Source organism: Pseudochaenichthys georgianus, chromosome 3 (genome assembly GCF_902827115.2).
Source record: "Pseudochaenichthys georgianus chromosome 3, fPseGeo1.2, whole genome shotgun sequence".
Taxonomy (NCBI): Eukaryota; Metazoa; Chordata; class Actinopteri; order Perciformes; family Channichthyidae; genus Pseudochaenichthys; species Pseudochaenichthys georgianus.
In genome coordinates, this window is record NC_047505.1 from 33956236 (window position 1) to 33970155 (window position 13920).

The window sequence follows — 13920 nt, forward strand, 5'->3', positions numbered from 1 at the left end:
TTTATGGTCCAAACATGTAATTTTATATTCACCTTGATAATTATTTTTAACACTTCACTATATTCTGATATTTTAATGATAAACAAGCAATATTTTCTTCTAAAAATAATACAAATATACTCTTAAATGTTTGTTTCATTGCAATCCTGAATAACTTCTGTGCATCAGCTGAGGTGAAAGTAAAGAAAACATCAAATCAAAACGTTACACACAGTTACTTTAAAAATGATTTTATTTATTAATACAGTGGTATACATAAAATTGTGTTGCAGAGGAGAAACAAAAGTCAGCCACACGTGAAGAGCTAATATCCAATTAAAGCCGTGTTATATCTAAAATAAAAATGGTACTGGTGTGCCATACATCATATATCGTCTATTAGTACAAAAATACATTTAAGGGCACACTATACAGCATCCAGTATCACAAATCAATGAGGGGTTTTGAGAGCACACCCTTTTTTTAAAGAACAAGTTTTAAATGTATTTTAGCCCAAGCACTTTTCTGATCCTTTAGAGAGCCGTAAAAATACCTTTTTTGTGTGTGACCTTAACATAATGTGAATATATTGGTAGAAAAGACGTGATGTATTATTGTTAGGTTACAAGTTCCAAGGCTCGAGGGTATATCCAGAATACAAAGATTACCACGTTTACTTTCTTCCACTTTTAAAAACATGTTTTCTCTAAGTTTTATACAAAAAAGAAAGACATACAAAAAGTTCATTTACAAACAAAAGAAACAAGGCAATATGCTAGTTTTATTTACAGCCACTTCTTTTCAGTTTTTTTCTTTTTTAAGTAATGCATAGCAGATAAAAGAAGAGCATACCTTTGTTATCCTTTATAAACTGTTATTGTGTGCTAAATCCCAAGTTCATTTATACAGTGGGCTCACAGACGAATGGCAAAACAAATGACAGTATACCATAATTTATCATAACTTATGTTGGTTTTTTCTCTTAATGAAAAGTGAATAATCTGCAGATAAGGCATCACTGCTTATTTGTGTGTGAGTGCAAGAGCGCACAGAGAGAAGAAGGAAAAGGAGAAGAGCTAGAAAGAGAGAGATTGCTGGACCTGAGTAAAGAACATGCATAGATCTCCCTCAGGCTGGAAGGAGAGACGTGGTTCTCTGTAGGAAGTTAAGCTACAAGATATCACTGTAGAAAAAGGAAGCGTAAAGGAAGAACGTCTCTGCAAAGTGTGCTGCTTGGGTTTATTTCCAGCTCATGTTTTACCATCTCCTTCAACAGATACCTGAACCTCTTAACTTCACGTCTCAAACCTTCATTACATTTCCTTAGTGTGGGAAAACATGGAGATACATGTTCGTATTTAGTCACCTGAACTGAAAATAAAGATGTTGACTGGTATTTGAATTTACGAGTACATTTTGTTGTTGTTTATCTTTTCTATAGTACTATATATACTGTATGCATATATAGCATAAATATACCAACACAGATTTTTGAAGCATGTATGCTGCCTCAAAAGTCATCCAACTATATTCATGTAAAAATTACATTAAACATCACTTTACTATATATATATATATATATATATAGTGTCAATCCTCGGTGGCATGCATCCATGGTTTCATTTCACATCAAAACTTCATAACTGGGGGAGGGGGGGGGGGGGGAGTTTAAAGAACAGCTTGTAACGCTCATCAGTGTCTCGCCTTCATCCATGTGTGCAGTAAACAGCACTGGGTCTTCTTCATACTCCATGATGTAGTGTGTGTGTGTTGGGAGTGCATCTGTTAGTGTGTGTGTGTGTGTGTGTGTGTGTGTGTGTGTGTGTGTGTGTGTGTGTGTGTGTGTGTGTGTGTGTGTGTGTGTGTGTGTGTGTGTGTGTGTGTGTGTGTGTGTGTGTGTGTGTGTGTGTGTGTTTTTTACGTGTGTCCATCCTCTTCTATTTATCCCCATGGTTCCACATTCAGTAACATCACAGCTGATGGTCCGTCCTTAAAAGTGGTCGATGAGCACAGAGACACAGTTGGCTCCTACCAGGTAGTTGGGGTCTCCGGGGAGAGACTTGTTCTGCCAGCTTTTTGGGTCACCTGCGGACAGACAGATGGGGGGGGGGGGGGGGGGGGGGCGATGAGTTATAACAGCTGCTTCTGAAAAATGAGCTGTAACGCATTTCACAAGCACTATTATCTGAAAAATGTATTGTACAGCACTGAGCTTGGTCGTATCTATCGTCTCCCGAGCCATGTGAAGTAATCTCACATGGCTTGGTGGCCTATAAAAGCAAGTCAAAGTGATTTCACATTTTTATTGAATGTCCATGGCCTCTTGCCGGCCTCAAATTAAGCCTCCGTTACTGTGAGGTCCGAGTTTAATTACAATTATAAACATACAGGTCTGTGCCAAGAGGAACGTTCCACTAATCAATCGGAGTAAGCAGAGCCAGCTCGGCACCGCTCCATCGATACCGCGTATGCTAAACGTGACCATATAAACACTGACTGACTCTAGCACTAAACTCTGGGTCCTAATGAGGAGGTGCATGTGAGCAGAGGACTTCCTTCAACCTGAAACGTATCAAGACTCTTTTTAATCAGGTCGAAGATCAGCGTTTAGTCACTGCCTTCTCCGACAGTATGTGCTCGTACTGTTGGACTCTCAGAACTCATTTATTTGTTCCTTCTAGGTTTATTGTAACAGGGTTGACAGTTTGATCCCTTGTGAAAATAAAATTGCTATATAAATGCAGTCAGAGGTGCAGCGTTACTGATTCATTGGGACTGAGAGGGAGCCTGACCCCGTTTGCTGACATCTCTTTCGTGGTATGAAACTAACTCCACTTTGTTTCCTTCTTAGATCAACTACACATTAGAAGTAACCTTGTCTGCAAACATCCTTTGCTCCCGCCTCTGGTGTAGCTTTAGTTTTGAGCTGTACTGGATGCTGGCTCAATGAAAAACAAAACTACTCACTGCCAGCCTGCCTTTAGAGTCTCACAGCCTCTACGAGAGAGGTAAAGTAGCCGAGAGACACTAATCAAGAGTCTTTTCTTTTATCTTGAAGGAGGCGGTGTGCCAAAGCGCTAATCTTCAGAACTTCAAATAGCCAGCTGCTTCTGCCTTATCATTTCTCTGATGTCTGCCTGTGAAGCAGCACCGAACACGAATAAGTGGGACTGTCCTTTGGTTCCTCAGGCGAGGAGAGCACAGGTCACATGTAAAGTTGTCAGAGCGGTAATCGAAAGTCAAAGGAGACTTTCATTCAGCATTGTAGAAAATGTCAGCAATAACTCGGGGGAAATCTGAAAGAGTAGTTGGGAATCTTTTCGGGATAACTTTTGCTCACATAACATTAAAACAAAAGGTCACAACTCAGTATATTAAAAACAGTCCGGACTATAATACCCATGAAGACATTAAAGGAACCCTGTGAAGTTCTCATGTTTAGCGTTGCTTCCCAAACCGCATTGTGTGTATACTTACCGTCATTTTAGCTATTGATTCATCTTTTTGAAGTTAATCATTTGGACGTTAAAATATTTACCAGTTTCTAATGTGCCATGTTCGCATTTCCTATTGTCCAAATCCACCCACTTGTATTCAGTGTATATGTTAACAGTGTAAAGCAGCAAATCAGAGACTGTTTCAGAATTGAGGAAAAGATTCATCATTTGCCAAAATAGTTACTGAATCATTTTCCGACTACCCATCAATTAATCTACTAAAAGTTTTTACGCTAGTGTATTCTCAAGGCTTAGTGCGAGGTCCACATAATGACATTTTCTGAAGCTTTCAGCCGTATCTTGTGACCTTTATGAGCAGATAAGAGTTTGCTCCATCTGAAGGTTAAGACCACAAAAAGCTCCGAAACATGTCCAGTAAATTGAGCTTTAAGATCACCGATAAAGATTAAAGCTACATTTTCAAAGCCATTCGGTTTCAATAAAACCTGCGTCTTTCATAGCGATGCTTCCTGTGCATCGGGTAGTAGACTTTGTCTCCTGCTGAAGCATAACTTTCTGGGATGATAATAATAATAATACAGTTTCTTTTTGTGCATCCTGGGAATGTGGAAATAGAGCATGGAATACAAACCTACCCACCGGCCCAGGGGATCACTACGTATGACAGAAACAGGCACCACACTCAAAACATTGTCTCCAGACATGGTCAAACCCAAAAGACTGCATAGCATATGAGATATTTGGACATCATTCGATGGTAGGGCGTTCAACGTTAACAGTTATTTGACAGCATCTCATTTCAGCCTTTACGTATATAAAGTGATCATCGACAGAATAACACAGTATCCATAGAAGGGAGGAAGGAGCAGAGAGTTGTTTATAGAGAGAAGCAGAGTGAGAAGGAAAGCAGAGAAGGGCAGGAGGAGGCCAGAGAGTGGCCTTGCGAATAAAAGGATTACCACGCGGGCCGATAATCCTCCCACAATTCAGCGGGACAACAGAGTGAGCTCACATCTCATTCAGCCATGAAAGTCTCATCCTTAAAATGAGGCTAATTAACAGCTAATCTCGACGACTGCCAACATCACCACTGGTTTGGAAGAAGAGAGCGACTTTGTTAAGAAAGGGGAGAGGGGGAATTAGATCTTTTATTTAGCTTTAATACTTTCATAGCAGGAGCTCAAATGAACCAGGGTTATTTCCCTAATGTCTGTGTTCTCAGTCACATGACACACTACATGATCATATATGTGAAAGGGTTTATCTTGGCTGTGACTCATTGTAATTATCTGTGCAATTTGTCCGTACATTGCTGATCATTTCAAGTCTAAATATAAATATTGACTTCACAGACAGTATTCTTTTCTGTGGTCTTGGACATTTCTTGGCAGTTCTTTATTAGATGGATGACATCTTTTATACTGTACTTTATCAAATCTCAAAAACAGATTAGATTTACATTTTTGAGTAGATGTACTGATGGATATTTTACAGCTAAATATGTATATTTGTCTGAATCCTCTCCTGCAGCCCACTTCCCTGTTTTCCAGTCCAAGACTGAAGCCAGTCTTAAAGATGCATTTACAAAAACATAAATGTTTGAGTCACCTGAAAGCAACCTTGAATAACGAGAACACTAAGGAAGATGGAAGCTACATTTAGAGAGCTATATTTTGACGTGGTGACGTTTCAGTTTTGAAGGATACAATACAGGCATTATTGGTCATGACAGTGTTTCAGTTTCCGGAGGATCTATAAAAGCTGTTCTTCAGGTCGGGATTTGGGTGGCTATGTGAGAATACTCACTCAGAGCAGCATGCATTACACTTCTACCTGATGAAAAAATGATTATACAGCCACGTGTTTGGTGCATGAATGTTAAGTGAATTTAGAGAAACTTGTTAAAATGATTAAAGAAGTGAGAAACAAGAGTGAAATACTGCAATTAAAGCATGTCAAAGCAATGAGGAGACCTAGATCAGGACACCAAAGGAAGAAGACCAGTGATACAGTGATTGTGAGTTAACTAGTGTGAATGATGTGAAATTAATCAACTAAAGCAGTCAATTATGAAAAAAAGATTTTGCCTCTAGATTGGTTCTCAGATGTTTAGAGTGCCCAAAATGTAGATTTGTTTTAACGAAGAGAACCAAAAGTAGGGGTAAAATCTACAAATAATAATTAAACAGTGACCCACAACCCAAAAATTGTCACACAGCCAGCCCAAACGACCCCAGAAGAACAGAGAGAGCACAGCATACCCGACGAGGAGTCGGAGGATTTTAGAGCAAAAGACCAACCATCAGGGGTCATAGACGCACAGTGAGGTAAGCGCAGCTCCACAGGCTTCAAGAACTTGAGGCCATGAGGTCCACACATCACCAGAGGGCTGAGCAGAGTCTCTCCTGGGAACACAAACACACATTCAAGTTAACACACATAAGCAGGTCTCAAATGCACTTGGATTAGGACTACTGTTCATGTTCTTTTTTTCTTCTTCTTTGTACCGTTTCTGTTCTGATTTGATGCAAAGCGTCTTTGAGCATTAGCATAAGCGCTATCAAAATCCCATGTATTATTATTATTATAAATGTAATTTCTACCCCACCAACAGTGCTGGTAGGCTTCGTATCACTGGGAATATCTACGAGCTGTTAGTTAGCACAAGCAGATCAACTTTAAAGGTCCTCTATTATACTGTTTTTCATCAATATATTATAGGTTCAGATATATACAAACATGTCTCTGAAGTGTTTGTCTGAAACACCAAACAGATCATTGGAGCATCCCATAATCCCCTCTGTTTCAGCCCTGTTTCAAAAGTGCTGATTCTCTGTCTGTTACTTTAGATGAAAATAAGGAGCCCCTCCCCACGCCCCTCTGAGAGACATTTGGTTAAAAAGAACACAATGGTGCTCTAGGAGGAGATTCAGGTGATAAGGTGGGGGGGGGGGGGGGTTACCTTGCTTTGTTATTGGCTGATGGTTACACAAGCCAAAAAAATCGTTATGACATCATAAAGTGGCCAACATCTCATCAGCTCGTTTTCAGACAGGTTTTTATATAAATGGAGCAGGACAAAAAGAGAGAGAATCTTTTTTCCTGAAACTTTCAGAATGTCTCTACACAGAGGGGACACATGGTTCTGTATAAAATACATGAAAAAGTGGATTTTGCATAATAGGTGACGCAAAGATAATTCAGTGGCCCAAGAAAACTCCTTCTTTATCCTTTCCTCATTGATTACCTTTCTCCTTGTCGAGTGGCGGCAGGATGCTGTTGTCCCTGCAGACCTTGAAGTAGATCTCCTGCTCCACGCCTTCAGGGATGGCGCCCTGCGGGATTATAATGCTGACCCCTGTCTCGATGGAGCTCAGGACGCCTCCGTTAGAGTTGAAGATACCTCGTGCTGTTGCCACCACAGTGTGGCCCTCGTCTTCATCCTCATCATCGTCAAGGGCACTGGGGCTAAAGGGCGGATATACCTTTAATTTCACACTCTCATATCCAACAAAAACTGTTGATTTGATCTGCAGTGGGACGGAGTCTCTTACCTCACAGGGATGGCCTTGGGCACAGCGTTGATGTTGTTGTGCTGGTTTTTGGAGCGGTGGTCCATAGTGCGTGTGAAAGTGTCCAGGCCGCTGTCATGGTCTATGTTCTGGAGCTGGGGGGGGGTCTGAGGCTTTACAGTGCTAGAGTTCTGGCCCTGTGGTAAATACAAGAGGGTTGTGTGTTAGACTGGGGGTAAAAAGAGCAGCTATAGGAAGAGCTTGGGTTATTTATGTAACCAACAACAATCAAATTAGTAATAGTTTCTTATTGTGAACCCAGCATACTCGGTATAAAACGTGTAAGATATGTGCGTAGCTCCCAACGATGAAGAATTGACACAGGAGGAAAGAGAAGGCAAAATACTTCCCGTTTCAGATTGCTAACAATTCCAATCATTTAAAAATAAATCCTTTTGGCTACTTGGATACCTTGTGTATCAGTTATTAGAGGACAATCTGTTCCAAGTACAATGTACAACAATTAAGTTTAAAAAAAGTGAATTCCACATAGATACATGCCGGTATGAATTGTAAAAATAACTGAATATGCAGATAAGTCAGTATTAGATCTGAGGGCTACAGATCTTATATCCCCCCCCTTGTGTTATCACTTATTTGACCATTTTTAGAATGCTGCACTGAAATGCTCCTCTGCCTACCTTGGGAGCGGTCTCCGGCTTGTCGTTGGGCAGGAGGTTGTGGTTGAACTTAGGACTGTCGAACATGCGCGCAAAAGGCTTGGCAGACGTGGTGTAGGGCTTGGGAGTGTAGCGGTTGTAGCTGGTTGCTGGTGGAGCCGTTTTTGGAGGATGTTCACTTGTGCCGTTAACCGGAGACTTCTCAGGGAAGCTCTTGTGAGGCAGGAAGTTGGCCTGCACAGTGTTGGCTGTGGGAGAGACACGAGGGTCAGACAAAGAGCTCTGCAGCGTCTCTCAGTACACAGATAGATCTTCATGTGATTACAATATTGTATAATATGCTATTCCCTCTCTCCTTTGACAGAAGGCAGTACATTTGTACCTTCAGGTGCGGGTTTGGGCAGTGTGGCGGGTGGCAGAGTAGGCGTCACCTGGGGAATTGGTTCGTATTTCATCTCCACTGGACTTGGTTTCTCCACTGACTCCGTCCTATATCACATGACCAAAACCATCAGTACAAGATATAAAGTAAAAAGGAACAAAGACATTCATCATAAAAGCATAAAGGATGTGATAATTGAAGGAAAAGGCATGATATCTAAGAAGATAAAGCCAACGATGTTTCATTAGAATATTATATGTGTGGGAATGTGGATGTGGCTGAGCATCACCTGGAGTAGTTGTTATTTGTTTGTGCTTGTGGCTGGGCTTTGTTAGGACCGGTCTGAAGCCTGTCAAAATACGACAGCTGTTTCCTGTAGTAGTCCTCGTCCTCGTCTGGGTTGTAATGGTTGGAGCGCACGATGTCATCAGCGACCATGGATGGAGGCTGCTGAGGCCCTGGGGCTCTGGGATGAGAGAGTCAAAACGGTTCAACACAGGCTGAGATGGTGAGAGCAGAGCAGGAGGAGAATATATTACAATGACTAAAGGACAATGGTGTGAAATGAAAGTGACTTATTAGTTGCATTTAGGCAAGCTTACTTGAAGGTCTTCTCTTGGTCCAGGTTGCTCAGAGAATTTGCTTTTGGGATGACTCCACCTGCTTTCAAAGGTATATCGGCTGCCTGCAATAGCAAAAGCAATGAACCTTATCAGTAGGATGACAAATGATGAATATCCACTTCCAAATTGCTTATTTAGCAAAAAGATAAAGAACAAATGCACAATTTAAGCCCACGAGTAACAACTGCAACATTTTATAATTTAACTGCAAAACAGTTTACCTTGTTCCCAGAAGACTCTACTGCCACTCTATCCACCGACACGGAGCGCTTGTTCTCAAACATCTTGACCCTCGTCAGGACCGACTGCGCCCGGGCGGCGGGTTCGTCTTGCAGATCTCTGACGGGGAAAGGATTCGGAGGATCGGCAGGCGAGGGTGAGGGGGCCTCTGCTTTGGGAGGGGGTGTGGGGCTGCTTGCAGAGTTCACAGGAACGGGGTCATACTGCTGAGGTTTGTAGCTCTGTTGTTGTGCTGTTGGTCCCGGGTTATAAGCCGGCCGCTGGGCAGTGGGGTCCGGGGAGTGGGCAGCCGAGGGGTACGCGTTCAGGTGAGAATCCTGGTCGTAGTGCATGTCGGACCCCGAAACAGGGGGTGGGGGGTCATCATAACGGACAGGAGCTGGACCGGTCGGTTTGCCGTAGCGAGGCCGCCCGTCAAATCCCTGCTGAGGCGGGGGCTCGTCGTAGCGGAGAGGGGGGGTGTACTGGGGGTCAGGGCTGTCCCCGTATGGCAGGCGGTGGTCGTAGCCCTGGGAGTTGGCAGTAGGGAGCGGCTGGTTGTACGGGTTCCACTGTTGCTGGTCGTAGTGAGGCACACTGTTCTCGTAGGGCAGGTTAGAGTCATAGGTGTTTCGGTGCTTTGGTTCTGGGAAGCCCCCTCCGCTGCTGACTCCACTGCTGCTGACATCATACCGGCTGGGGGGGTGGTCGTAATCTCTGTATGGCTGCTGGTCGGGGTGATATCCCTGCTGAGGGTTGTAAGTGACAGGCTTCTTGCTGTGACCGATTCTTCCTGTGTTGTCTGGGATGTATGGATCCTTCTGGTACATCTACCAAACAAATCAAACACAATGAATAAAGTTAACAACAGCACAGCATCCCAATACATCAAATGTGTAGTATGAAATAAGCCGACATACAAAATCGGTTAAAGAAAAGGAGAATATTAAAATAATTGTGTTGAAATGAAGTGCAGAAGAAGAAACAAGAAGGGAAAGACCTGAAATAGAGAAACTGAGAGGGAGGGGTTACTGGTCAGGTAATACACAAGATTAAATAGAAATCGCAGCACAGCCAAACACCCAATGCAGCGTAAACACATCACAATGTACCACTGCAGCTCCAAATTAAACACTACAGTTAAATAAACAAGGAAAAACAAAAGTTGTCCAGAACCACATCAAAACAATGGGATGCATTTGACTTGTCTGAACTGACAGAATTTGAAAAGATTTGCAGTAACGTTATGTCATAGAACGTCTATCGATCATTTGACTTATAATTTGGGGTACTGCAAAGACAAGTGAAAATGTCACCCACTGTCTTGGCGCTATTATAAAGGCAAATCAGACATCCACAATAATATATAACATTACAAGAAAATACCCATTGTAAAAAAAATATTAAAAAGTCCTGATAATTGAGAAGTAACCATTGATTATCCATCCAGAATATTTTTGTTTCTTGGCTATGACTACATTTTAAACGGAGGAAAAAAAAATAATACATATAAAAATGGTTGGAAAATGAATGGCTACTTTTACAAGAAAACAATCTGCACTTATAAAATAACACAAAGTTGAGTTGTTAACAGAGAATAAAGGCAAACGTATTGCAGCCATGCAGAGAGGATAAGCAACAGTGAGAGCGTCAGGATTCTGCTCCTCCACATGTAGGCATGTCAGCGCAGCCTCACCTCCAAGCCCACTGTTGTTTAGCAGCATTTACTCCGGCACATGCACACACAAACACACGCACAATTACGCCCACACACACACACATCTCTGTCTCTTCTGGGCAGCACTTTGGTCAGCGGACATGCAGGACGGAAGGAGAGAGAGAGAGAGAAGCGTGGCAGCAGAGGAGGACAGCAGCAGCAGCAGCAGCAGGAGGTCTGAGCGGCTGAGCCGAGCCGGGCCACGGAGCGTCCGGGGGGGGAACATGGATACCTTTGTTTCTGAACCGGCCAGTCCAGACTGTAGAGGCTCTGGTGAGACGCTCTGAGGGGCTAGCTCAGGGGTGGGCATCCTAAGTGAGCCCGCCTCTGGGTCGGGGCTTGGCGGGCTGACAGGAGCTGCAGGAGCCTCGTCAGGGCTCACCCCCCCTACAGTTTTTACAGTAACGTCGACAGCAGGGGGCAAAGTCTCAGCCAGGGGCTCAGGCTGCGGGGGGACGCTAGGGACGGCAGCGGCCTCTGCTTTCTGTGAAGTGGTTCAAAAATGTTTAATAACACGTGCTGACACTACGGTACAATACTAACAAATGCTACTAGCGTCACAGCATTCTATATCGCTCTGCTGCTCACTTACACCAATCTGCCAATCACCCACCTCCACATTAAACAATAGCTGTAGGTCAACCAATGTCATGCGAGAGTTAGGAATTAGCAGCAGGACAAGTTTTCATTGTTAGAGTATACTAATTCGATTTTAATTCTACGGTTACAATACAGTGGCTTCTTTTGTTTACCCCTTTTATGTTCATCAACACATCATTAGACGACAAACGTTTCTATGTGGGTGTCACAGCGGCCAATTGGGTGTTGATTAATACATTTCACAGGTACACTGGATTAACACTGGTAATTCCAACATGCACATAATACTTTGTCTTGTTGTTTCGTCACAGTCCCGATCACAGGTAAAACAAGGGTAGGCAGTGCACATAGGTGAGTACTGGTACAGACAAACATACGTTTCTTTTCCCAGAGGCATAAGCAACAGTCACACCGATAAGACATCTTGTGGTAATACAGAATACAATAGTAACAGTAAAACTTATCTCCTTTTCAAAAATAAAAAAACACACACTAACAAAGATCAATTTACAAACACATATAGGCAAATAGATAAAATAAATAATATCATAAATATAGATGTATATATATTATATATTATATTTATATATTGCGATAAATACCTGACCACAGAAGTTTTAATATTGTTTGGTAACAGTAGATACAGAATAACTGTAAAATTGGAAAAGTGCCTTCAATAGCGCCTCCAGAAAACCCTTCTAACGCAAACCACGTCCTCCAGACAACAGGGAAGACGTGCGGCTCTCAGAAACGCTACCTGCTGCGGAACCGGAGCCTTGAATCCTGCCGGGTCGATGCGGTTCAGGGGGGTCGGCTGCACGGTGTGGAAGCTGGCGTAGCCGGGGGGCTCCTGGATCACCGGGGGGTCGTCGCGGACAGGTTCGGAGGAGCGGGTGATGGCCGGCTCGGCGGGCGGACCCACGTCGTCGTTCAGCGTCTCGTCCAGCTCCTGGTCGGTGTAGGCCCCGCCCTCTGTGTCCGTGTCCTCGTAGTCAGAGGTGTGGCGGCTGTCGGTGCTGTACATGGAGTACTCGCTGCCTGGTGCAGACAGGTAGGACAGGCGGTCGTCATGGATATCCAGGTCATCCTCAGCTGCCCCGTCAGCCTGGAAACAAAAGGAGAGAGAGAAAGGGGGTCACATCAAGAATCAGTCTGTTGACAGTTTGAATCTCTATGTTTTTCTGTGTACAAACAGATTTGATTTTGTTATATTTCAACAACGTCTTTGCTCATGTATGTATGCATATGCATATGCATCTGTCTTTGTGAAGCAGCTTGGTGCAAATCCTGTTTTGTTTTAGAGTTTTATGTAAATGAAATACAATTGTCTACATTTCCAGTCTACATGGTTTGTGTGTGTTGGTCTCACCTTGCCCTCTGAAACCCACACCAGCTGGTTCTGCTGCTGCTGGATGATCTCCTTCAGAGCTCCAAACCAACCATCATTCATGTTGTTCAGGTTAATGGTAGCTGAATACAGACAGAGGAGAAACACACATCTCTCAACATATTTTCAATTGACAATGAAGTACAACAACAGCAGCTTCATAATTAAAAGTTCATTTGAGACATGAACTGTACACAATTATCTTCTTCATCAAAGTGATCACTAAACAAATTGTGCTTTTATGGGCTTTTATAAAACGTCCCAGTTTCTCCAGGTCCAAATCAATTAGTAAATGTATTTTTGATAAATGTAAAAAATATCCCAGCTTTCTCTCGTCACTAGTTCTATATAAAGTACAGACAGTATAACATTATTATGAGACTTGGATCTGAAAATAACTTTCAAGGATATGGGTGTCGAGGTTACATTGCAGCTTGTTGCATTATAGTTATGGGAAAGTTGATTATGTGAAGTTAATGTTAAAAAACATTAAAGAAAACTCTAGGGATTCTCTAATATCTGTTTCACCCTCAGATGCTTCTAAAGCATGGTCACACCACCTCTCCTGACAGAGAGACATGTTGAGGACGGGCCCTGGGGGTGCGCTTGTGTGACGGTCAGTGCTGAACCAGCGTTTGTTAGGAATCTGACAGAATAGGGCCAGGCAGCGGAGCCACAGCCTCTAACGCTGCGACACTCAATTGTCAACTGCCTTTTGAAAAGTGTCAATGCTGGCTGTGAAATCTCCACCACACCCCTCCTTTTGTTTGGAGCCCCAATCCCCCCCATCCCCTCTTTCCCGCTGGACTCACTGGTGAAGAGGTGGTGGTTGTTCTTTCTTAATTTGTGGGATCGCTCAAAGAGCTTCCTGGCGCTCTTCCGAGACTCTGGGCAGAGGCGGGTCCTCATGTGCTTGACGCCCTGCTTGGTGTCGGGGTTGAGGAACACCACAATGGGATACCACTGAGCGTAGTTCAGGCGGTCCACTGCGTTAGGGGTGATGTCCAGCACCGCATGCTTGTCCTAAAAACACAGAAAACAAAAAGAACAAAAACATAAATGAGTTTGTTTCCATTTTGTGAGCACTTCCTTTATTGAAATGTAGGGATACTGAGATACTATTATTTTATCTTTGAATTTTTTTGTATTTGTGGTGTTTTTTGCTCTATATATCATGTGAAATGTATCAGGATGTTAAAGCAATACAATGCTGTGACCAATTTTCCAGTTCTTGTGAGGGTGGGGGAATTCTGTTTGTTTTCTTATATGTAACAAATGAGAGAGTTGTGCAATTACCTGTACTAAGAAAACCAAAACCAGGAAATGTGAAAAATAGTTGTATTGTCTGTTAAATCTGCACTCC

At 42.9% G+C, this 13920-nt stretch overlaps 1 protein-coding gene across 13 annotated transcripts in view; it reads right to left on the reverse strand.

The window, feature by feature from the left end:
• Positions 1-214: 214 nt before the first annotated feature.
• The window catches only part of tjp1a (tight junction protein 1a), a 97088-nt gene continuing 83382 nt past the window's right edge, over positions 215-13920 (reverse strand). For 8 of the 13 annotated variants that reach the window (XM_034110659.2, XM_034110647.2, XM_034110711.2 and 5 more), the window contains 13 exons: positions 13370-13580; positions 12540-12640; positions 11928-12275; positions 10803-11054; positions 8856-9683; positions 8614-8696; positions 8301-8477; positions 8012-8118; positions 7651-7877; positions 6992-7146; positions 6685-6905; positions 5699-5842; positions 215-2064 (listed from right to left, as the gene is read on the reverse strand). In XM_034110659.2, coding sequence (XP_033966550.1) covers positions 1970-2064; positions 5699-5842; positions 6685-6905; positions 6992-7146; positions 7651-7877; positions 8012-8118; positions 8301-8477; positions 8614-8696; positions 8856-9683; positions 10803-11054; positions 11928-12275; positions 12540-12640; positions 13370-13580 — 2949 coding nt within the window. In that variant the 3' untranslated portion in view covers positions 215-1969. The remainder of the gene's footprint in view (positions 2065-5698; positions 5843-6684; positions 6906-6991; positions 7147-7650; positions 7878-8011; positions 8119-8300; positions 8478-8613; positions 8697-8855; positions 9684-10802; positions 11055-11927; positions 12276-12539; positions 12641-13369; positions 13581-13920) is intronic. The other 5 variants (XM_034110725.2, XM_071206781.1, XM_034110719.2 and 2 more) reach the window with 3 other exon arrangements.